The 25,383-nt window shown below is 40.6% G+C and overlaps 1 protein-coding gene across 7 annotated transcripts in view; it reads left to right on the top strand.

Annotated features, from left to right (window-relative positions):
- The window catches only part of LOC106070364 (prickle planar cell polarity protein 3-like), a 169,711-nt gene that overhangs the window by 127,927 nt on the left and 16,401 nt on the right, over positions 1-25,383 (top strand). For all 7 annotated transcript variants that reach the window (XM_056026334.1, XM_056026336.1, XM_056026335.1 and 4 more), the window contains one exon: positions 21,274-21,525. In XM_056026334.1, coding sequence (XP_055882309.1) covers positions 21,274-21,525 — 252 coding nt within the window. The remainder of the gene's footprint in view (positions 1-21,273; positions 21,526-25,383) is intronic.

Here is a 25,383-nt window from a genome sequence, read left to right as displayed (position 1 = left end):
TCATATTTTTTTTTCTTTGGAAATGATTTAATTGGTTACTATACTTTATCTTAGTTGGTGCCGGAGATAACAATCATTGCCGCCCCTGCTGGTATTTTCAATTAGCTCCCCTTACAACGCTTACTTGTAATTTCTATTTTTAAAGAGTAGATGGAAATAATGAAGTGCATTTGAAAGACATTTGAAATTCACCAGAGCTATAATGAAACATTGCTTCTTTTTTGTTTTTGAAGTGGCCGGGTAGCTAAACATCAAGGTAGATAATCTGTAACAGAGAAAATCATTTAGTCAAAAGCTAGAGGTTAATTATCCCTTCTTTTTTTTTTTACCGACGCGCGCACAAGAGGGCGCTCCATTAGGCAGACGTTGTTGTTGTTTTTTGTGGTGCAACATCAAATGTAACGAAGTTTCAATGAGTTGATTGCGTCATTCCAAACCCCCCCCCCCATTTTTTTCTTCTTTTTAACAATGTGTTTAAAAACTTAGATCTGGGGCTAAATATTGTATTCAAACATGTTCGTATTAAATAGAAATGGATATTCTTTTCTTTGTGTAAAGGGGGGGGGGTGAATGGAAACTTTGACCCCCCACCCCCTTTTTCCTTTTTTTTTCCTTCTTTCAAAAAGTGAAAACGTTAAGTTCCCCTTTCCGACCAGGCTCTATCTATTGGGCAGATGATGTTAAAGTCATCTATTTCTTTGGCCTACGGCTAACGAGCAGGGTGTCATACGGCCAGAAACAATGTGCAACCGCCTTAACTTCTTCCAACTAAAGTCAGGTACCCATTAGAGTTGCATGGACTCAGGGGCGCCCTAAAAAAAAAATATCCCGAAATTCAGTCTTCACCGAGATTCGAACCCGGGACCCCAGACTCGGAAGCCAAGTCGCCAGTCCGAGAATCTTGCCTGGTACGACGTCTAAATAAATGTTCATCTGTTCCTTCCCTGACGGTCTGCCTTGAGTAAACTTTGTTCATGCCGCTTTCTTCCCCCGCCCCTAAATATATCTGGACTTCACGTGCTTTGCACCAAATCAACACACCGCGCGGCTTGCGATCTCAGGGGCGTATTTCTTGATGAAACCTTAAGCCTCACATTGTGTTCTTCTACATGCTTCTCAAGCATCAGAGGGGTGCTTTCATCGTGCACCGTGACTATCGTGGCTATCTCCAAGGGGGGGGGGGGGCTTAGAGCTGTATCACTCATCACTGCATTTTCAAATTTTGCATTGTTTTAGGTGTTAAATTTTCAGAATCGTCGTGACCTGCTTTTCCTTTCAGTGAAGCTGCATTTGTTTTATTGTTTTCGAATAAGCGATTGCTTGACTTAGTTAGCACTTTAATAGATGCAGATGGTGATACTTCACAATGACATCTACCAGTTGCAATAAGAAGCATCTACCAGTTGCAATAAAATATTTTAGTTGTTTGTTTGTTGCAGTTATCTGACATTTTGTTTTTCCTGGAAGCATTTCATTTAATAAAGAATTATATGTGTGTGTGTGTTTCGGTCAAAAAAAAAAGGGGGGGGGGGTAATGGACCGCCTATGTCGTACTGACTGTGAGCTCCGCCTCTGGCCAGAGTGTCTGCTCTGCTCCAGGCACGTGCCTATGTTTGGTCCCTGGTGAGTGGGGAAAAGGTCATTCTCATTTAGTGCCCGGGCTCTGTTTCCCCCCCCCCTTTTTTTTTTTTGTGTGAACCACGTGATCAGATCATTCAGAAATAATTGACTAATTTTCTTCACCTCATCTGTAAATGTGAACAGTGTGTTTGCTCTTGCGACTCCTCCTCCCACCCCCACCCCCTCCGCGCGTTCTAAACTCACCTAACCAAAGGTGTGATGTTTAGATTCAAATGTACGAAACTGTCTGTGCAACTTATTTCAAAAAGGCGTAGCCCTTGTTAGAACCTTAAACTAGATGGCTTAAAGATGCAGAGGCAGATCTATTAAAAAAAAATACAGAGTTCATGATTGGAGACGAAAAGTCCAGGAGAGATGTAAATGGACAGATGTGTCGAAGCAGGACAGGGTCCTCCATGGACTCTAGCGCCACTGGTAGGGAGGGATAAAACCCCTGAAAGCATGAAATTTTCTCCCCTACCCCTTTTCCGGTGAAATCTTTCTTTTACTTTTCTTTGAAAAAAAAAGAAGATATTTTGTTTCATATGCTAGGAGGATCAAATGTTAGGCGAATAGTTCTTTTATAATGGAAGACCACACTAGTCTATTGGGACTCGCTCAAGTGCTCGGTAGATGATAAGCTAAAAATAAAAAATAATGAGTAGAGAAATGTTTTGATTGAAGGACGTTTATCCTTGGTATTCAAAAAAAAAAATCAGATTTAAATTTGAGGGCCGAAGGAAAAAGAAAAACATTAATAAGAAAGACAGAGAGAGAGAGGAGAGAGACATAGAGAGAGAGAGAGAGAAAGGGAGAGACAGAGAGAGAACGAGAGAGAGAGAGAGAGAGAAGCAGCGAACTTTATTTTCCACGTCAACTTTTAATGTAGCCAATTCCATTATTATCTGTGATTAAGTCTCGGCTGGTCCGTAACAAGAAACCAAAAGGGGAGTTAATTTCGTCTGCTGACGTTAATGCTCCTAAATCTGGTGTCGCCATGTTTGGAACTCTTCAGAATATCAGGTTGCATTGTGTTGGCTACCAGCGGCCCTCCCCCCTCCCCCACTTCCTCCCTATACAACGATATTACTGGCTGTAATGGCCCTAGTTGGTGTTTTTTTCTCTGTTTAACAAAAGACCAATGTCTCCGTTATGGTGAATGGGGGCCATGAACCTGTGTGCAGGATCTGGACATGATTACTGTACCCACATTATGCACTTAGGTTTATTGATGTAAGGTCCATAATCTGCACAGCGTTTATGAACACTAGATACAATGTCAGTTATAATGGATGGTACATAGAGATTATTCCTGGTGTAAAGGGAGACTAATTCAATGTCCATTGTATTGCACACTCGTCAGTTAAATTATTAAGATAGTCAATCAATTCAAGGTAATCCATATACACGTTAGTTTTTATCTAGTAATTGATATCATAGACTTCAATGTTTATTGACCAATAATGCGACTAGACATCAATAATTATGGATATTTTGACTGGTGTCCAGATATTTATTTTTCTCTTTGTCGTTCTCATTTTACATGCGGAGAGTTCAGATCAGTAATCCTATATCTGAGATGAACTCCGGCAGTTCTCCGTTTTTCTTCTATAGGAGGGTTTTGGGTCCAGCGTCTTGTTCGAGCCTCTTGATATAGTATGCAACTTTGAAGGACATCTTATCTTATACAATACAGACGTTACTTCTAAAAAGAAGATGATTACGTCCTACGCGTCATGCATCTAGTCATGCATGTTAACCAATGACTTAAATTATGCCAAGTCACTGGTTTTCCTGGCTGGCTCTGACATGGTCAGCATTCTCTGGTGATGCTCCACAAGGGCAGGTTTCGCTAGTCCCGACTTTTAGCTTCCGGAACATAGGTTATCTCATTCTGTTGTGTCCGGTTCTGAGTCGAAAAATTATGTGTTGGTCATATCGAGACAGCTTATAATAGGCGTCCTTTTTTCTTGTTATTGGGATGTGAGCTGGTCCAATTCTCATTTATTCTACTCTCTTTCATTTACAGCATTTCTACTGGTAGAGATATAACTTCTAAGAATGTATGTAGTGTCAGTTGAACCCGTACCCTTCACTGCTTACTCTGTAACATGTAGGATAGTTGCAATTATTGTTTTGAAAATTGTGTATATTCTAGGTATATTCTTGGCGCAAATTTGTGTTGCTGCTCCTCCACAACAAACCCAGCATTTCGTGTATTTCATTTAGTATCCTCTTGGGGGGGGGGGTATAAAAGCCAAAACCTTCCCAAGCTTCTCTGTTGTTGAGAACCAATAGTTTTCTCTTAGAGTTAGTTTCATATGTATAGTTTTTTAAATAATCGCTTTAGGCAACGAAAACAAAAATATAGAGACAGTAAAATTTGCTGCTAAATTAGTAAATTTACTTGTTTAAAATATGATGACATTGAATAGTTCAGATAGAGATTCTAGAAAAAGCTTATATTATAAAAATGATTAAATTCCTTTAGTTCAATTAAAAAAGATCTTTTTCCCTTGCTGTATTGCTAAATTAAGGAAACATCTCAAGTTGAGCCCGATAGGAACCTGAAGATTTTGAGGACACAGGAAGCGTCACCAATGCTATCAAAGTTAGTCCCCACCCCTTTTAAATTCTGTTAAAGTTGATCAATTTATCTGTCGACAAAAAAAAAAGTTTTTTTTTTTTTTAAAAAACATGACGTCACTTCCATGACGACACTTCCACCAATCAAATTTATTTACTTCATCGTCTGCCATGCGGTGAGTGAACCATGGGAATGATGAACTCACCTGCATAGTTTGCTTTTCTTCATCCGCTTTTATTTTGCTCTTCCGGTCCATCAGCCACAACTTTTTGTGTGTGTATGTGTTGTGAGTCAGTCAAAAGATGGCCCCCAGGTACCATCTGTTTCCCCGAGCTGTTCTATAAGACTTTAACGATCTGGAAGAAACCGGTCGTTAACTTTGTCCCTACGAGCCTTGCAGTCTGTGAAGCAACGAAGATGTACGATGCCTTGGAAAGTAAACACTGGACATGACGTGCCATAGGTGGGACTTTGTTTTCCTGACGTACGGTTCTTTTACCGCCTCGCTTTGATCTGACGCCCTCGTTCTGGAACTGTGCAGTTTGAATTGCACAAGTTTTAAAATAATGTTTGATGGATGTGGGACAAGTTTGGGAAAGGGGCTTTAAACGGCTCTGTTCAGGAATACATTAACATATCTTTATTTTTTTAATTATATATATATACATATATATATTTTTTTTTTTTTTTGTACTGAGGCAAAAACAAACAGTTCGCTCCCCCTTTTTTTCTGATTTCTAATAATAGATGTGTTTGGGCGTTGGTAATAAAATTTAGTCTTTGTATCCAACGTGTTAAGATATGTTAGCTCTTTTATATCCTCAAGTAACTAAGCGCATGCAGTGTCTTAATGGCTGACCGGCAACCTAACCTGAAAACAAAACTTGGACCTTGGATAATAAGTATTCACTTGAACAGAAACATATGTACCCATTTTCGATTGTGGTCATTAAATCAAAGTGTATGTTGATCTGTTGTATATAGCTCCTCCTTCGTGATCGAAGATGAGAAAATTTCTCATTTCCTATGGACTCGAAGATGACTGTAAAGTCCAATCCTCGCTTTAACTCTTTCTCTCCGTAATTATTTACCACATTCTAGTGGAATCAACGTTGGTATCGTCAGTTAGGAGAGAAAGAGTTAAAAAGCCTGACGCATAAGTGGCATGGGTAGGATTGGTCAGTTGCAGATAGGCCTGCTTCTTCTCTCAACTTTTTTTGTTGGTTCTGCCCGCTTTCACGCTGGCCACTCTTCTTGCTTCATATCTCGTGCGACACTCACAGCTTCACGCCATGAGGAGCGATCGAGAGCTAGTGCTTCCCAGCCGTGAATGTCAATATCAGACTCCTTGAAGGAGCTCTTAAGGGGTGTCTTTACAACGCTTGTATTCTGTTCTGTCGTAGCCGTCGTGTCGAGATGGGTTTGCGCTTTTATATCCTGCAAGTAACTTAGCGCATGCAGTCTTAATGGCTGACCGACTACCTAACCTGAAATAAAATAATAAGTATTCACCTGGACAGAAACACATTTACCTACTCTCGACTGTGGTCATTAAATCAAAGTGTATGTTGTTCTGTTAAATGCAATCCTCGGCACCGGTCTAACTAAAGATCTCGCCATTGAGATTCTGTGATTTCGATTTAAGGAAAAAAAAAAACTAGAACACTGTAATCAGAGGTGTAGCTAGGGTGGAGGGAGGGAGTGGGAGAATTTGAAAATTCTCCCGAGCCCCACTTGAGAGGGGGCCCCATATGATTGTTTTTTTTTTTACAATAAATATTAAACATTCCGCAAAATGCAGTTGCCCCGAAGAGATCAATCCCCGGGCCCCCAGATGATCGCAAATTCCTAGCTACGCCACTGACTTTCATGGTATCATTTTTCATATCATTGATATACAGACTTTTACTTCCTAGACCAGTTGAATGTGTAGGTTGTTAAGTGCTAATATAACATAGTGTAACGGTTTTGAAGTGAGCTTTGTACTGACTTTGACTTTCATGTCACCTGAGAGAGATGAACTCCAATTGGTGACAAGGCAGGGAGACCTAGGTCTCCCGTAGTGCCCTGGTAAGGAACTCTGCTGTTTGGCGTAGTGCCTCGTAGCTTCCATACAAATTTAGTAAACCACTAGATACGTCCTCCCGCAGCTCGCGGAGCTGCGGACACTCTTGCAAGACGTGCGCCACCGTCTCTTCTGATTCCCCACAGTGTCGCAACGGGCATCAAAATTTGGCCGGAACCGGGCGAAGTACGCACCTATGGGGCAGTGTCCCGTACGCCACTGCGCTATTGTTGTTTGTTCCGACCTTTTTAGCCTCCACCACGGGTCCTCTCGATTTGGGCGGCGCATGTGCTGCCAGACTCCCCTGGCAGTGTTGGAGTCATCCCAGGATTTCAACCACTTTTCATGTACCCACTCTCGTATTATTGTCGTAGCCTGTTGGAACGTACTTGGCGATTCGAAAGCGGGCACGGCCAGCGCTCCTTCTCGTGCTAGAGCATCAGCCACGTGTCGCTACCTGGTTTTTCGTGTAGGTGTAGCGGCGTGGGTACGTCCGTGTGATGTAGGTACCTCTTCTGGTACGGCTATAATACTCCTCTTAGCGATGTACTTTATTAGACGCACTAGATTTGCAAGTGCGCAACATTACTAATATACTAAAGTCTTCAATGACACATTCAGAATTACTGGTGAACACAGTGGTAGCAGACGTGGAATTTATTATGTATATAGAGAAATTACAGAAAATACTGGCGACTTCAGCCGTCACAAAATACACACCAATAAATACTGGCTGTTCATGCCATGTGGAATAAGTAGTCACATCTATGAAATGTTCAAAATACAAGTCCAAAGAAAACTCTCAAGTTAACATTAAATCAAATTCATTAATATTCATTCATATTACAGACAGAGAAAATCGTACATCCACTCTCTGCTGGAGTTCTTCACTAACTAACTTTTGACCCTTATTTCAGAGTCCTTTAACTTATTCACATAACCTCGTGCTTGCTCGCACGGAATGTTACAATAGGTGACTGCGTGTCACTTCATGTCACAGAGGTTCTAAAACTGGACTGTGACATACGCCCCACACTCCAAAAAGATTTTTGACCAAAAATCTTTGACAAATATATTTTACATTAATATCACTGTACAAATATATATGAGCTTGGTCCAATATTCTATCAAATGCTGTAAGTTCACTCCAATTGCTCATGTCATCTTATATAATCTTAGTAATTATGTATAACATCATATAAATTACTGAGTCCAAAAAAATCATTTATATACTTAATTCACTGAGAGCAAAATCACTGAAATGTAACATTAATTGTAATGAAAAGTACCTCCATCAAGTGTTAACAAACTTTATGCATACATTTGTACTGAAAAAAAATTTGTACAAACAATCACATGCTAATGAATATAAAAAAGAGAAAAATATACAAGTTATTCCACATCCAATGTCTTACTATAATTGTAGATGCACAACATTATCAATGTGTATCATTTGACACACTGAGTAAATTTGCTCAAAATGATTACAGAAAAAAAATTTCATATTTATTTACAACTGTGATGTGTTGTGTCAAAATATTATTCTAAGTTTTGTCATCATCAAGAAAAATGAAAAAAAAATTTTCAGATACATGTCAATCCAGTTCAAGGTTGACCTTGCATAAGACTACTATAAATAGTCTGAGTGTAGTATTGAAGTACAATAGTAAACAAATTTCCATGTTTATAAACATTCATTGTAGTATTCAGGTGTGTAAAAATTTTAGACAATATTTACATCTGTGAGTTGTTATGAAAAAAAAAAAAATTCAGGTCAACAGTTCAAGTAGTTCACTGTTGTTTACATCTCATTGTTTACATTGCTGTGCACAATCAGTACTGAAATACAATATATACACACACCAAATAAACACATCTGGTATTTGTCATATTACAAGTTGACAATAAAATACAATGAGTAGAAAATAGATGATCTGTTATTGATCATAAGCATAAATGTCATCATGACCCAAAAGAAAAGTGTAACAATAAAGTGTCATGACTTATTTGAATCATGGCAAGAAAAAATGTCAGGTTGACCTGATTGAAAATGGTTGTTTCTAATTACATTTTGAAGTTAAACATTTTCATATTTCACATTAATATATCTTCCTCTAAATAACTTATTATTGAATGCTTTAATAATTCTGTAACAATCTTCTATTGTGTTTAAGTGTACAAATGCAATTTTATTTGATCTATCTTGAGTTCTTATATCTACCCATTTAACATGTGCTACATTGCTGAATTGTCCCATAATTGTTTGCCATCTAGTGTATCCTGATAAATTCTCTACTCTAATAATGTTATCATTGGTTAAGAGGTTTGTAGTAGGACTTGTATCTTGTGCAGCAGATAGTTCACAAATTTCACCCTTTTTTGCTGCCCATTCTATAATTTCTTCTTTACTTAAATCATTTACACCATTAACATTACCAATTATTAAATCTTGTGCTGGTGTATCTAAAATAATAACATCTACTTCTCCAGTTATCCAAGGGGTATCTAGGTGTATTCTGGCTGTATCACAAATATCAAATTTCTTTTGATTGGCATATGTAAGTTTGATCTTTTCTGGCAGTTTTTGATCTGGTTTTACTAGTTTTGAATGTATTAATATGGCACTGCTTCCTGTATCTCTGAGGGCTTCTACTTTAATTCCGTTTACGTATGAGGGGTATAGGTTTAATTTTGGCTTATTGTAATGCATGTAGGCTGTTAATTCTTCTCTATTGTCATGACTATTATTATTTCTGTGTAGATGGTTATTAGACTGATTGTTGTATGTGTCCCTCCTAGATTGTCTGTTGTTTCTATTATAGTTATTGTGTTGGTAACTGTTTGCAAAACTTCTTCTTTCATTGGGACTTGCACTCTGGTGTAGTCTATGTGGTCTATTATTGTAGTTATTGTTGTTTTGTTTGTAGCTGTTTGGGTTGTAGAAACTAGTGTAGCTTCTGTATCTGTAATTGTTATTGTAGTTTATAGGAGCTTTGCATTGGTTTTTTACATGACCTTTTCTCCCACAATTGAAACAAGTCTTGGTGTTGGACCATTTGAATTTGTCATTGTTGTTGTTGTTGAATGTTGTTGCTGTGGCTACTAGTTGGTGTAGGTCTCTTTTGTCAATCGTGTGTCCAGGGTGACTGTCTTTAAATAGATTTAGATTCGTTATCAGTTCAGTCTCTGTCTTGATCTTCTTTTCTTTAAGGAAAGTAAAAACTAAGTCTGTCACGTTGTTGAGGACATTGTCAATTAGTAGCATGTCTAGGATTTGTGTCGGGTCTTTGATGTCACATTTTGCTAGCTCTAACCATTTTATCATGTTGGTCCTCATGTCGAATATTATTCTGTTGAAGTCCCCATCTTTTTTCAATTTAGTGTCCCTGAATAGCTTACGATAGAAATCTGAGTTTTTTCCAAAGTGTTCTAATAATCTAGTCTTTACTGCTGCATAGTCTTTCTTTTGGTCTACAGTTAAAGTGGAAATGATGTTGAGGGGTTCTCCGGACAAATTTGCTAGTAGGTGTTTGGCCATGTCCTCATTGTTAAGACTATAGGTTGAGGCTATATGCTCAAATTGGACTAAATAGTTTTCAAGTGTTTCATCTTTTGCATTATATTTGTGGAATTTGGAGATGAATGGCTTTGTTGTTGACTGTTGGGTATTAATGTTGGAATTTGTTTTGGCAGCTTCTAGTTCTAGTTCTTTTTGTCTAGTTTCTAGTTCTTTTAATGTTTTCTGATGAGCTCTTTCAGCAGCTCTTTCTTCCCTATCTCTAATTTGTTTCTTTTCTTCCCTTTCTTTCTTTTCAGCCTTTTCTAATTCTTTTTTAATAAATTCCTTTTTCTCATCCCCTTCTAGTTCCATGACTTTCACTAGCTCTAAAATTTTGTCATAGGAAGACATGTTTAATGCTTTGTGTAGTTAGTTAAGTGAGAGAAGAAAAATGTACTGTGTTATACTTGTCAATACAATGTGTGTCAATTATTTAACATGTGTATATTACACAATAATATAAAAAATTCAATCAATGGTTACAATGTAATGAAAGAATGTAGTGATAATTGTCCAATGTATAGATCTAGATCAAAATTTACTCAGTTACTCAATTATAAACCATTCAAATTCACTATTCACAAATATCAATATATGTTATACATGTGTGCTGTTGTGCCAGAGTAAAATAGTAAAAAATGTAAATTAGTAAAAGAAAGAAAATATATGTACAGTATAAGTAAAAGGACAAACACAGAAACAATATAGAGAACAACACAGTCTGCTTTTAAAGAAATTAATAAAAAGTAGAAATGTGACAGGAGAAATACAGATATATGGATACAGGACTTTTAAACAAACAACAATATAGATACAGATTAAGTACACTGACAGAAATACAAACAAGACTCAACAGCTAAATAAATAATTTCCCACTATATTCTATGACCTCCGTACCAACAAGGAGAGCCTCAAACGCATTGGGCCTTATAGAGGTTAAAGAACAAATAGGATAGACCCTAATAGATCCTATTGTTATGATAGTTCATACAATAGTCCCTCTCCAGCCACCCTTAAAAGACACTTAGAAAAATGAAATCAAAATATGGCTCCAAGAATGCCAAGAGTTATCAATTACTAACTCTACTAACAATCAAATTTAATTACTGCTATATCAAAGCAAAATCCATGTACTTTATAATCATATGCATGTATTTAATTTGTTAATAATGACTTACAGACTTTTTTCTTGTTGACTCTTGTAGTTTAATCCTCTTATAGCTTGGGTGGTTCGCTAATAATCCATGCATAAGTAATCCAATTTAAGAATGATAATCCATGTATAAGTAATCCAATTTACGAATGATAATCCATGTATAGGTAATCCAATTTAAGAATACACGTTACTATGAGCATTAAAGTGGTAGAAGAAAAATAATCCAGTTCAATGCCATAAGATGGCTCAAATGCTCAAATTTACAATACAGATAAGTTCTGTCAAGTACTCCAAAGTAATCCACAAAATAATCCAAATAATCCAAAATAATAATTCACCAAATAATCCAAATAATCCAACAGTACTTAAGTGGAAGACTTCAGCTTAGATAATCCAAATATGTAAAGTCTCTGGAAAAAAAAAACAGCATGGCCATAAGTGAACAGAAGTCTAAATGGAGGACCTTCTGTATAGCAATGTAAGGTGAAACCTCGACAATGCAAGAGCGTGTCAAACGTTGGTGACGAGCGCTCACGTGGAAACGATGTATCATCTGTCTTCAGGCGACGCCTTGAATTTTTCACCCACACAAATGTATCAGCTGTCTTCGAGCGACGCCTTCAGTTTTTCACCCACACAAATGTATCAGCTGTCTTCTGCCGATGGTGATGTCACGCCGTGCTAAATCCCAAGATGTCGACAATAGTGGACTCTAGTAAATACGGGTCAGGTCAACCGGTGAAAAAGTGCAGGCTCAGGTTAGGTCAATGATGATCTACTTGAATACTTGTGGCTGGTTTCGCTTGAGTGGTGTTTGAGTCCGTGCGTGTCCAGAACACAACATACTGGTCACTAAAGGCCAAATGTCACCTATGTTGTAGGTCCATACTGTTAGTTAACAGCCATACTGGCCACCAAAGGCCGCTACCTGGTTTTTCGTGTAGGTGTAGCGGCGTGGGTACGTCCGTGTGATGTAGGTACCTCTTCTGGTACGGCTATAATACTCCTCTTAGCGATGTACTTTATTAGACGCACTAGATTTGCAAGTGCGCAACATTACTAATATACTAAAGTCTTCAATGACACATTCAGAATTACTGGTGAACACAGTGGTAGCAGACGTGGAATTTATTATGTATATAGAGAAATTACAGAAAATACTGGCGACTTCAGCCGTCACAAAATACACACCAATAAATACTGGCTGTTCATGCCATGTGGAATAAGTAGTCACATCTATGAAATGTTCAAAATACAAGTCCAAAGAAAACTCTCAAGTTAACATTAAATCAAATTCATTAATATTCATTCATATTACAGACAGAGAAAATCGTACATCCACTCTCTGCTGGAGTTCTTCACTAACTAACTTTTGACCCTTATTTCAGAGTCCTTTAACTTATTCACATAACCTCGTGCTTGCTCGCACGGAATGTTACAATAGGTGACTGCGTGTCACTTCATGTCACAGAGGTTCTAAAACTGGACTGTGACACCACGGCATTGCCCCTCACGCCGCAGTGCGAGGGCACCCACTGCATAACGATGACAGCTCCAATAAGCAGGCGGATGTTATTTGCGGCGCCTAATGCCTCTTCCACCAATTTGGACTTTCCCCCGAAGCCAGCCATGGCTTGGAGGCAGGACTGGGAATCGGTAACCATTACAACGGTAGTCGCAACGGTTATCTTTTCGCGCAGTTTTTGGAGCACGTGTTTTAGGGTATTCGTAATCGCCGTTAATTCAGCATCAAAGCTACATGCGGCGAGGCCGCATGTGCCTGATAGCTTTTCAGGGTCCAGGTCTGGGTAACAGATATAGGCCCCATACCCAGCTCTTACGGGGTCCTTCATGACCGACCCGTCTGTGTAACAGTATATGGCATCGGCCGGGTAGGTCTTTAGTGTTTCCAATGCCATTTTTCGAAGTAGGTCCGGGTGTGTGTGTCTTTTTGTGGCCCCCTCCAACCCATGTATAGTGAAATTTATGGGAGGGATGGGCTGTCTCCTCCAGGGCGGGCACGTGCTTATCCGTCTAATTGGGACCCGGTCAGTGGAGAGGCCAGCTTGTGCACTCAAATTTGTAGCGCAGTGCATAAATGAGGTCCGTTTAATCCTATGTTTTTCTCTCCAATGACTGACTAAAGTGTGGGTCGGGAGCCCTGGTTCGCCCCTTTTGTAGCGTTCCAGGGCAGTTAGCACGGCGCGCTCTCTCCTCAGGCTGAGAGGAGCCACGTTGGACATAATTTCTGCAGCGGAGGTTGGGCTCGTTCTATAGGTGCCGCAAATGAATCGGAGAGCCTGGGCCTGTACACGGTCGAGTGATTCGAGGGCTGTCTTGCTTGCGTACACCTGCACGGGCAGGCTGTACTCTATTTGAGACCTGACAGCCCCTGTATACAGTGTGCGGAGCGTGTCAGCTCGGGCGCCCCACTTGGTACTGGCTAGCTTTCTGAGTAACCCCAACTTCTCCGAGGCCTTTCGTTCAACATCCTGGATGTGCAAGTGCATTGAGAGCTTCCTATCTAGTGTGACTCCTAGATATTTTGGCGTGTTTTCACGTTGGAGTCGCAGCCCACCGAGTTGGAGCTCGAATGGGGCCCCAAGAATGTCGATTCCCAGGCTGAACAGGCTCCAGGTCGTTTTGGCAACGTTTATCTGAATCTGCCATTTTGAGCAATACGAGGAGATGGTTTGGAGGTCGGCTTGTAATGCTGCCTGAAGTTGGTCAGCTTTCTTCCCGGTTGACCAGAGGACAATATCGTCAGCATATAGCAGTTTGTGACACCGGAGTGAGCTGGGCAAATCATTAAGATAGGCCATGAAAAGGATACATGAGAGGGCGGATCCCTGGGGTAACCCTCTTATAGGGGTGTTTTCCCCACTTAGAGAGTACTGGAACTGTGTTCGTGTTTTCCTCTCCGTTAGGAACTGTTTTATCCAGTTGTAGGTCCGCCCGCGTACGCCCATGGCTCTAAGTTTAAGATAGAGGCCTTGCTTCCACACCCGGTCATATGCCTGTTTTAGGTCAATAAAAACTGCGTATGTGCTCTCGGACCTCTGGAACCCGTCGGCCACCTCCTGCATGAAAATCGTGACCTGGTCGATCGGGCTCAAGCCTGCCCTAAAGCCAGCCTGCTCTGGCGCTAGGACACCGGCACTCTCAAAGCTCCACACGAGTCGCTCGCTGACCATCCGTTCTACTATCTTGCCGATAGTGGAGGTCAGGGATATGGGTCTGTAGGACTCCACGTTAGTCGCGTCTTTGCCCTTTTTTAGTATTGGAACAATGGTAGCACAGCGCCAGGCCCTGGGTAGTCTGGACTCTACCCAGGTCCGATTCGCAAACTCAAGGAGTTTGTCTTTCGCAATACCCCCGAGGTGTTTTACCATCTCAGGAGTAACCTTGTCTGGCCCCGGAGCCTTTCTGTTTTTACACTTAGCTATCGCTCTGTCCAGCTCAGCACGGCAGAAGGGCGCGTTGCACGTGTCCAGGTCTTCCAACCCATCCGACTCCCTCTCGAGTCTCTTACGCTCCTTGTTGAGGGCTATAGACGTGGCAGACTTCTTTTCGGACTTGCTTATAGAAGCGAAATATTTGTTAAGCAAGTCGGCCATTTTTTGATCTTTTGCCACTCGATCCCCACTGGGTGACAATAATGGGGTGGCTGTACGCGCCGAATCTTTGGCCTCAAGATTACGAAGAAGACGCCAGGCTTTGGAAGTATCCCGAAGATCCATCCCGGCACAGGCATCCCTCCAGTGGTCCGCCCGTACACGTTGGGCCACCTCGCTGGCCTTCCGGCATAATGCGTTAAACTCCCTGCGGCATTCGGGAGTCCCCTTTTTTTTGTGCTCTGCGCCTCGCCCGTTTCCTGGCCCTGACTATTCGATCTAATTCTCGGGACCAGGCGGGTCTATGCCTTATGCCGGGATAGGTCCGCGGGATATGCTTCCTAGCCGCACCCAAAATCGCTGCAGTGATTTCGCCGTATTTTGTGTCGACTGTCCCTTCCTCCATCGCGATACTCGACAGGGCGGAGTCGACAGCCGCCCCGTATGCTGGCCAGTCAGCCTTAGTGTAGCTCCATTTCTTGGGCCGTTTAGTGGCTACACCCCTGGCCTCTGAGAGGGCAATAGTAATTTCTATGGGTTTATGATCGCTTCCGATGTCCTCAAGCACTTTAATTATGGTTTTCCCCTCAAGATCAGCAGAGATTAGTGTTAAGTCAGGTCTCGAGAGAGACCCGTTGCCAGTGTGTAGGAGAGTTGGCGGGCTATGTTTATTCTGCAAGCAGAATAGGTTTGTAGTGTTTAGGATTTCATGGACTTTTTGGCCCGAGGAGTCGGTTGCGTCATAGCCCCATGCAGGAGATTTCGCATTTAAGTCCCCAGCTAATAGAGTTTTAGTTAAGATGTTCTTATTGCCGAGGTTAATGGCAAGTTCATGTTTAGGCGGGTTATAACAGTTGATTACCGTGAGTTTTCTTCCAGCTATGAAAATATCTAGCGAGATGGCGTCGGTACGCCCGCTTTGAGGGCCAGGATTTTGAGAAACTATCATGCCGTTTCTTACATATGTGATTATTTTACGGCACTCATCGCACTTACATTTATAAGCCGTATAGCCGCTGATGTGGCTACTTCGTTTCTTGCCTACAAGAGTCTCCTGCAATAGTGCGATATCTATTGCCCTCTCATGGAGGAGTTTCGTGAGCTCTAATATCTTAGGTACTAGACCACAGATATTGAGCTGAAGTACTTTTATCTGGCTAAGTCTATCGCTCCCTAAGGTTTTAGGACTGGTAGCGACAGACCGTTGTAATGGTTGGTGATTTGGAGGACCGATGGTCCTCGCTTCGTTGGTCGTGTTTGGTTGGGCCTTTTGGGTGGTAATGGTTGGTTGGGCCTGGTGCGGGACATGATCACCAGGTTGGTGTGGTTGGCTAGCCACACCTTGGCTACCGTTCTTCCGAGGGAAGAACGAATGCAGTGTAGCCTGGGAAGAGGGCTTTGTCCTGGGAAGGGGAACCTTCGCTGATTTTTCGTGGTTCGACAGGTTCCGCCGGATCGGAACCACGGGGCGAGTAGTAGAGGATTTTTCGTTGTCGGGCCTGCCGCCCGCTACCCGCGCGACGGAGCCTGTTTGGGTCTGCTCGTACCCGGGTTTTCTGGTTTGACGTGTGTTATTCATGTTTGTATAGAAGTCGAAGACCGTTGGCGGCCTTAGTTATTGCCGATTAGAAAGTAGTGTACACAGGGCCTGCAAGAGGGTCCGAAATCTTTGGGTGCGGGAAGTCCGCACCACTGGTCACCACCTCCGTATGGCAAGAGCTCACCTACTGGAAGAGTGGTTGTGTAAGGATTGTTCGATATCCCCAGTATCGAAACTGCTTATTGGGAAGCGCGTTCCTCTACTACCTCACAGGGGACGGGCTAGATAGAGCCTAGCTCGTGGACGCCGACCAGTCCGCCCGACGCAGCCCGCTAAGGCCGCGCCAGTCAGTCCAGTCTTTGCCCATTGGGAGACCCGCGAATCAGTCGAGTCCCAGGAGAACCCGACCAACCCTCGAGTTGGTGTCCAGCGCTATCCGCTTTTCGGAGATCCCGTTAGGTCTCTTACTCACCGTTGCCCCGGGGCCCCACAGGGGGGGGCTGGACATAACCCCTTTGAGTTCCTTTTACACTTGCCGGCTGCTCATTCATCAGCGGCAAGCAACCAGTACCCTTGGCCACTCCCTGAGAGCGGAGTGTTCACGCGGCGACCACGATGAGGTGGTACTGGAACGCCGCGACTTTCATGTCACAGAATGACAGTACATACAAGTAAGTTAGAAAAGTACCCTGTCAAATCTTGCGATCTGTAGTGCTGATGATGTTTCTATGGCCGACGGCTAACTGGGAAGTCATGTACAACGACCAACCGCCTCTACTGTCCCCAACTAATGTCAGGTACACACTGCACGATTGCAGTTTAGATCCCGAAATTCCAAGATCACATTCTTAAAAAGATTTGAACCCGGGTCCCCTCGGTTCGGAAGCCAATCGGTTTGCCACTCGGCCACCACAGCTTTGACAGTACAAATACCAGTTATTTAATTAGTAGATAATTCTTCTCATGAGTTTGAATAATTTTCTTTGACTGTACGAGTAGATGGAGCACTGCTATGTTCACTATATTGCTACTTATTTATGCCATCTTATTCGTATCTATGATCAATTATGGGGGTATTTTCGCATCTTGTAAATGTATGTTGGTGCGCAACTCTAAATGTAGGTCATCTATCTTTAGCAGCTTACGTAACAGTTTATTTAATAGCCACTAGTCATTATATTGAATGACTGATGTAAACACACACACACACACAAAACCACACAGACACACAAAAAACAAAAAAAAACAATACGGACATTTCGAACACCAGTCGTTAGTATTGACATATTTTTGTTTTTAATATCATCAGCCCCAAAGCATTGAATTCAAAGTAATGTCGAGAGAACGAAACCACGCATTCTGTAAAACCTTTCGACCGGAGTGTAAAAACCAGCAGTGCTCACGTCCCAGACACCAAAATAAACTCCACCCTTTGTTTTTGTTTAGTTAAGAGCTGGCTGCACTTCTTGTGCCAACGTGGCGGAATCACGTTCAAATCCAATCGCCCGAGATCTATGTCTGTTATCAACTTTCCCTTTTTCTAATAGAAGGATGCGAACGCCATGATTACAGGTAAATGACGTCACGTTGTCACGCGTAAAGAGGATACTGTATTTTTCTCGCTAAAATGGCGTGTGATTTCACTCCATGTCTCACTGGCAGACGATCTTTCCCTTTATTACCACATCCCCCGCAGATGGTAACGCCATCAAAAGTCAAATTCAATTTTACCCTCGACCTGTCCTCGCCCGTGAACAAGAAAAAAAAACAATCACAAAAAAACGAAACATGAAATGTAAGTAACTCGGCACAGATAACTCGTGTTATTGATAGTTGTCTTCCCTTGATTGCCTGTAATTAAATAGCTGTAGGTACGAGATACAAACCGTTAGACATATTGCGACTAGGAACATGTGGCATAATTCTGGCTGGTATGAGTTTCGCGGCTAGGTAGACAAGAGACTATGTTATAAAGAACCTTTTTTTTTTCTTCTGGGAACTCATGTGCATGCATACACAGCCTTGGTGTTGTAAAAAGTTATGGGGAAGAAACGCTAAATCACTGCCATAATTATCAGAACTGCACAGTTTAACTCCCCTTTTTTTATACATAAAACAGAATTAATTACTACTAATTGATTAAATAATTGGTTAATTTTTTTTTTTTTGATTCATGTATTGTCATGGACTACGAATAATTCTGCAAAGTTTCAACTTGATCCAAGAATGGGTAGTGGGAGAAAAAACGAGTACAAAATGTGTACCAGACAGACGGAGTAAGTTGACGTAATCTTTGTGAAAACACCAAGCGTAACTTTTGGTATGTTCCGTCATCGTGTGTAGGTTACTAGATACATAATACGTTTACTTTTACATGCGGCTCTTCAAACTCGACACCAGCAGCTGGGGAAGAGGTGGCACAGAATAGATCCACATGGAGAGAGAGAGAGCATAAAGGAAGGGTCCCAGATTGCAGATGTCAAACACAACAGAAGCAGAAAGAAGGGTGAAAATGCAACGGCGCCTGGTGATTGCATATGCCCAACCTGCGATCGCAGCTGTGTATCAAGGATTGGCCTCTTTTAGTCACACAAGAAGTTGCAAAGGGAAAAGATCGTCTCTCGAGACGTAAAATGCCACCAAAAAAAAAATACGTTTACTTAATAATATAATACAATCGCATCGAACTGACTAGTTTCAGAAACTTTGGCGTTGACCGCAATGACACCATCACGTTCACCTGTGATATGAAATCCTGGACATCGCCTTCCCAACGTTTGACCTTTGTTCCCGAGTGGGCCAGCACATACAGAAGACCTCAAACTACTTTCCTTTTGTTTTCAAAGTAGTGTCAGTAACACACACACAAAACACACACACACACTCACTGTGTATGATCGGTTTTCAAAAGTGAGAGGGTGATAGAAAATTATATTTAGTTTGGAAGAAGGGTGCCGTGTGAAAATTATATTTAGTTTGGAAGAAGGGTGCCGTGTGAAAATTATATTTAGTTTGGAAGAAGGGTGCCGTGTGAAAATTATATTTAGTTTGGAAGAAGGGTGCCGTGTGACTATAGACGAAGACTGATAGAAAATTATATTTAGTTTGGAAGAAGGGTGCCGTGTGACTATAGACAAAGACTGATAGAAAATTATATTTAGTTTGGAAGAAGGGTGCCGTGTGACTATAGACGAAGACGGATAGAAAATTATATTTAGTTTGGAAGAAGGGTGCCGTGTGACTATAGATGAAGACGAATAGAAAATTATATTTAGTTTGGAAGAAGGGTGCCGTGTGACTATAGATGAAGACGAATAGAAAATTATATTTAGTTTGGAAGAAGGGTGCCGTGTGACTATAGACGAAGACGGATAGAAAATTATATTTAGTTTGGAAGAAGGGTGCCGTGTGACTATAGACGAAGACGAATGGGGCGCCTTTGATTGATTATAAACCATTGCAAGAGAAGAGCACCCCGCCCGCCATCCCTCCTTCTTTTTAAGTGGCTCTTTCAGCTCTTCGTGTCTTTTGTTTCTTGGCGCAACGTGTTGTATTTTTGTTTCCCCCTCTCATAAACAACTCTGGCGCAATGGAAGCAGACGAGATGATGTTGTTGGGTTCTGAAAGAAAAAGACATTTGGTTGTAATATCCTAGCTGGCAGCAATGTGAAACATGCAGCGCGATTTCTTGGCCAGATTTCTTCGCGTCTTTCTGATGAAAGTGAAATGCTTGTAACAAAACGTCCGTGGAATGTAACTCTCTCTCTTCCTTCTCTCTATTTTCTTTTTTCTCTCTTCGTCGTTCTCTGTCTTCCCCCCTCTCCCTCCCTCATCTTTCTCCCTCGTTCCTTCTCCTCTTGCCTCTTAACATCTTTTGTTTTTCATACACTTTCGCTCGACACTGTCCTTCTTTTTTTCTTCTTTTTTTCCCTTTCTTTCCATCCTATGTCTCCACTAATCCATACTCTTTTGTTTTTTCCTCAACATTTTCCTTTTTTCACTCGTATACCGACATGACCTATATAAACTTGAGTCTTGGAAAAAATAAATCCGTAACATCTATGATCTAAATGTAATTTAATGTAAGACACTTAGTTTGTTATTAGTTTACCATAGACATAAATAAATATAGACTGGCCGATTAAAGAGTTTTATGAAACGAAAATTTGTGACTTGCAATTTGTGTACTTTACTATATAGCATTTATGAGCAGTATAAAAGTTAAGTATTCATATCTATTTCAGCCATAACCTATATAAGTATTACAATATTTTTACTAGTGTTTTGTTTAATCTCTAAGAATGAAGATCATGCAATTTTTCATAACTCGGAAATCCGAATACAATAGATATACATGTTTTCAAGTTACATGAAGTTACTTCCTTCGGCCAGTCTATATTTATTTATGTCTATGTAGTTTACATATAGACGCACCATAATGGACGGACTTTGAACGCGACTAGTGACGTTGTGACTTAGTTGGGATTGAGGCTACCTAGAGACATACAGTTAGTTGGTGATAAGATTCCTTAGGGACAACACGTATTTATCGACAGAGACTCGGACTGTGGCCTTTTCCTGTATTAAATCATCATCTGAATTGTCTAGCAGTTTGGACTTTTCACTTGTTACTTTTGTATGAGTATTTTCTTAATGGTTAATGATATTGAATACACCCGCACAAGAAACTCAGACATCTCCAGAGTAATCTGTCGAAGTCAGACAGGCATCGATAACTACAAGGCAGATCACATTAATAATATTTTTCCTCTTCAAACTGTTCAAAGGTGATGTTGGTATTTATAGAAGTACAAGGCGCGTGCCTAAAGGCATCAGACAGACGAAATCTGTTAAGTCACAGAGACTTTAAAAGTGGTGGTCAGTCTATCAAAATACTCACTAGAAAAGAAAAAGGGGGTTGGGTAAAACAGTTTCAAATTGAAATGTTTAAAAACCAACATTTTACTAAATAAACATAGTGCACAATTTTATTTGGGAAAAAAGGGGGGGGTAATTTAGCTAATGTGACTGCTATGAAAAACAGCTTTGAGAACCTTAGACTTTTTAGGCAAATGGTGCTTATGAAATCCTTAACAAGGGTTTTTGATTTTCGGTTTTCTTTTCTCTGTCAGGTTCACCTGTACTTTAGCAGTCTGCCCGAGGAGAGAGTCCCTTACCTGAACAGCGTTGGGGAGAAGAACCGCATCCGCCAGCTGCTCCAGCAGTTGCCGCCCCACGACAACGAGGTCAGGTACTGCCACGCCTTGTCCGAGGAAGAGCGCCACGAGCTCCGCATGTTCAGTGCTCAGAGAAAGCGCGATGCCCTGGGAAGAGGCAGCGTTCGTATGTTGAGTCAAGACGCCAAGATGTTCAGTTGCTATCAGGTAGGCTTTTACAGTTTACAGTTTGTTTTAGGAGCTAAATAAACTTATCTGGTCAGCATAGTCCACTTCCCTAATCCCATTCACTTAGTTGTAAAAGTAAAGTTCCTCTTTCAGACCTTGCGATCTATAGGGCTGATAATGTAAAGGTTACCTGTGTCTGTGACCGACGGTTAACGAAGGTATCATCCTAACCAGCACAGCGACCAACCGCCTATACCCCCCCCCCCAAACTAAAGTCAGGTACCCATTAGATTTGGTGGACTCAAGGGCGTCCTAAAAATACCTGTCTTCACCTAGATTTGATCCCGGAACCTCTAGGCTCGGAAGCCAAAAATTTTAAATAAGAAAGGTTTACTCCTGCAGGGGTGAACGATGGTATAGAAAATACTGTAAACATACATATAGGTAACCCTGCTGGACCAAGTGAAAAACAGTTTGACAAAAGACAGTTTTTCTTTGAAATCGCCTTGTGTGTAACTAAGTGGCCTCTTGAAATCGTAACCTACAAGCAATGCGTTCGTGGCATCTTCTTTCTTGTATCCACTCAATACACAGAAACTCAATGAAGGAACTTTTTATTTCTTCAGCAACTAATAGAAACTAACTTTATTAATAAACTAAAAGCCTTTATAGGGATCTTTGATGTATAAAATCATAGCTTTTTAGGACCCCTCAACTCAAGAAAACATTAAGAAACTGGAACAGACACAAAATAGAGCAGTGAGATTCATAACAAACGAATATTCACATTTGACTAGAGTAACACCTTTAGTAAAATCACTAAATTTAGAAAGCCTTCAGGACAGAAGGCTCAAAAGTAAAGTAGCAATCATACATAAAACACTGAACCATAATCTTCAAATACAAAAACAAAATTTAATAAAATACTATGAAAGACACAAAAGATAAAGGCAGATTCCTTGTCCCATATGCTAGGACAAATTTGTACACATACTCCTTCTTCCCTAGTGCTATTAGAGCATGGAATGGGTTGCCTAAGCTAGCCAGGAAAACCAGTGACTTGGCAGAATTTAAGTCATTGGTTAATATGCATGACTGAATGCATGACGCGTAGGACGTAATCATCTTCTTTTTTGAAGTAACGTCTGTATTATATAAGATAAGATAAGAAATATCACGTAACCTAACAAACGTAACAAACCTTGCTACCAACATCTGTGGAATCTGTGGCTGTGGGAAAAAAGGCACTTGGGTGTTAACCAATAGAGCTCGAGTTTAAAACACTTTTGAGTTGAGTTGTGTTTGCTAAGCGCCTAATGGCAGTATATGAGCCCCCCTCCCAAGTACCTCCCACAGGGGATCTTGGACCATAGCGTGGTGAGCATGCTGTAAGCAAGAAGGAAGCGCTATACAATATGTTCGCCATTGTTCTGGTCCGTATGTACCAGTTTTTAGTCTCAACAATCAACTGTCCATTTGAGTCTTTTTTTCTAAACAGATTTGTTGAGTACAAATAGTTTATATAAAAAAAGCAATAGTCTTTATTTTCTTCTTTCAATGTTTATTTTCTTAAGGATCGTCTTTGTTGATGATCTTTTCCGACATTTTGATCCCCCGAAAGAAAATTTGAGAGATACGACAAAATTCCTTAAAAATTCATGATCCTTAATATGAATAAGATCAGAATCACATTTTTTTTCAAAAAAATACATTGCAAACGAATTTTATGGTATCACATATATATAGTAATGTAGGAAAACGCGTTATAGACATAAACGGTTTTAATGTGTATTCTTTAAGTTTTAATCATTCCTGTTACATAAAAGGTTTTGCGCAATGTGCGTCAAAGGATCTATTATATATTTTCTCCTCTAAACATACGCTACCACTGGAGATGTGATGTTCTCTTGTATCAGTTACTTAATATATATATATTATTATTAGACAGTCTATAGTGGACTTTAAAGCCCATTGTAAAATAAACTTCTTACAAAGCTTATATCAACCTACTCTGTCTGTCTGGTAAAAAGTTTGTACACGTTATTTCTCCCATTCTCAGATCAAGTTAAAACTTTAAAACATTGATTTAATGAACCTAACAAGACACGAATTAATGTTTAAAAACCCAAATTCAATTAATCATTGGTAATTAATTAATTCGATATCGAATAAGGGAATTAGCTTCAACATTATACAGATATATATATAGTGGTAAGTTTGGAGCTCTTCCCCTTAGATATTTTGCTTGTTAAAGAACTAGAACTTCACTTGAAAAAAAAATTCCGATTAATACATTTTCATTTTTACCATTTTTACTAATAGCTTGCATTTCTTGGTGGGTACAACTTGGAAGGAAAAAGTTTTTGTATTGCGAACACGGCTCTGACGATTTTCTTTAAAAAAAAAAGACAGTTTATATATATTTTTGAAACAGAAAATAGCTAGCTATTTGGCCACGCTGTGAAAATTCTGGTTTGACGGTTATAATTTTTCAGAATTATTTATCTTCTTGAAAGAGCCTGGCACTCCTCTTTTTATCAATGAAATCGTTCCGAATGACGTCAAGGATAATAAATTAACACCGGATCAGCGGGATTTACACTTGAGCTAAATGTTTGTTTGTATTCAATAAGGTGTCGACCTTTTTATTTTCCCACACCATCGTATGAACGTGTGAGACCTTGTGTATTTTGTATACTACCAACGGAAATATCAGGGCCGGATTTAAGTTTGTGAAGGTCCCGGGTAAGGATTTTTGTGGTGGCCAGTACAAGTTTTCAAAAGCTTTAATAAAGATCCACTTATGATTGGAAATACTTATATTTTATCTTATCTTATGTAATACAGACGTTACTTAAAAAAAAAAAGATGATGATTACGTCCTACGTGCCAAGTCATTGGTTTTCCTGGCTGGCTCCGGCAACCCATTCATGCTATAAAAGCATGCTATATTTTAGAAGAAAGAAGTTTAAGTTTGGCCCCTGGGCAGCCGCATTGTCGTTAATCAGGAACTGTATTTACTTATTCCGAACATGTGACAAGCGAACACTTCTTAATTAATCACGACATTTCTGTCATCCGTAATAATGCGAAAAACAAAGGTTAGGAAAAAAAACAAAACAAAACTTTTTGACTCGTCGAACGAAATTCGGACATATTTTTTTTTATCTCGTTTGTGGAGGCCCCTTTCTTGTGGACACCACGGATCTGTAGCCTCACCTGCCCTCCCTTAAATCCGGCCCTGGTGTGTGTGTGTGTGTACTTTATTCACAGTCTACGGTTTTGAACTGACACTGTCTGGCAACCTTTTTTTTTTTAATTCCCCTATTTGAGGGCCTCCTGATTGGGGGGGGGAGGAGGAGAAAGGGCGTGACAGACAGGTAACAGGTGGAGAGGAAAGAAACACTTCACCTGATTACGATGTTGTCTTCCACTAATAGGTGCAAAACCAGGGGGCCTCTGGGGTGCATATACCCTTTTTTAAAAATTACCTATTTGAAGTTACAGTGGCGTCAGCTAAACACTCGGTGGAGGGAGTCTCAATCAGTATATGACAATTTAATTTTGCTCCGTTGATTCTGATAGCTGCGTTTCAATGCTTGTAGGAAAAAGGCGACCCAAAAGGTACTTTTAATGATAGACAATGGGACCCCTCTGTCAAGAGGCCATGAATACATTGTATGTACAATGTGCATGTGTGTACTACTACTGACAACGGCCCTGTGTGGAGACCATATCTATGCAATGTATGTACTAGTACTGAAGACGCCTCTGTGGGGAGACCCTTGCTATGTGCATGTGTGTACTAGTACTGAAGACGCCTCTGTGGGGAGACCCTAGCAATGTGCATGTATGTACTAGTACTGAAGACGCCTCTGTAGGGAGACCCTTGCAATG

The sequence above is a fragment of the Biomphalaria glabrata genome, chromosome 4 (assembly GCF_947242115.1).
Source record: "Biomphalaria glabrata chromosome 4, xgBioGlab47.1, whole genome shotgun sequence".
NCBI classification, from domain to species: Eukaryota; Metazoa; Mollusca; class Gastropoda; family Planorbidae; genus Biomphalaria; species Biomphalaria glabrata.
Note: the sequence above shows the minus strand (reverse complement) of the source record. Positions and strands in the feature narration are given on the sequence as shown.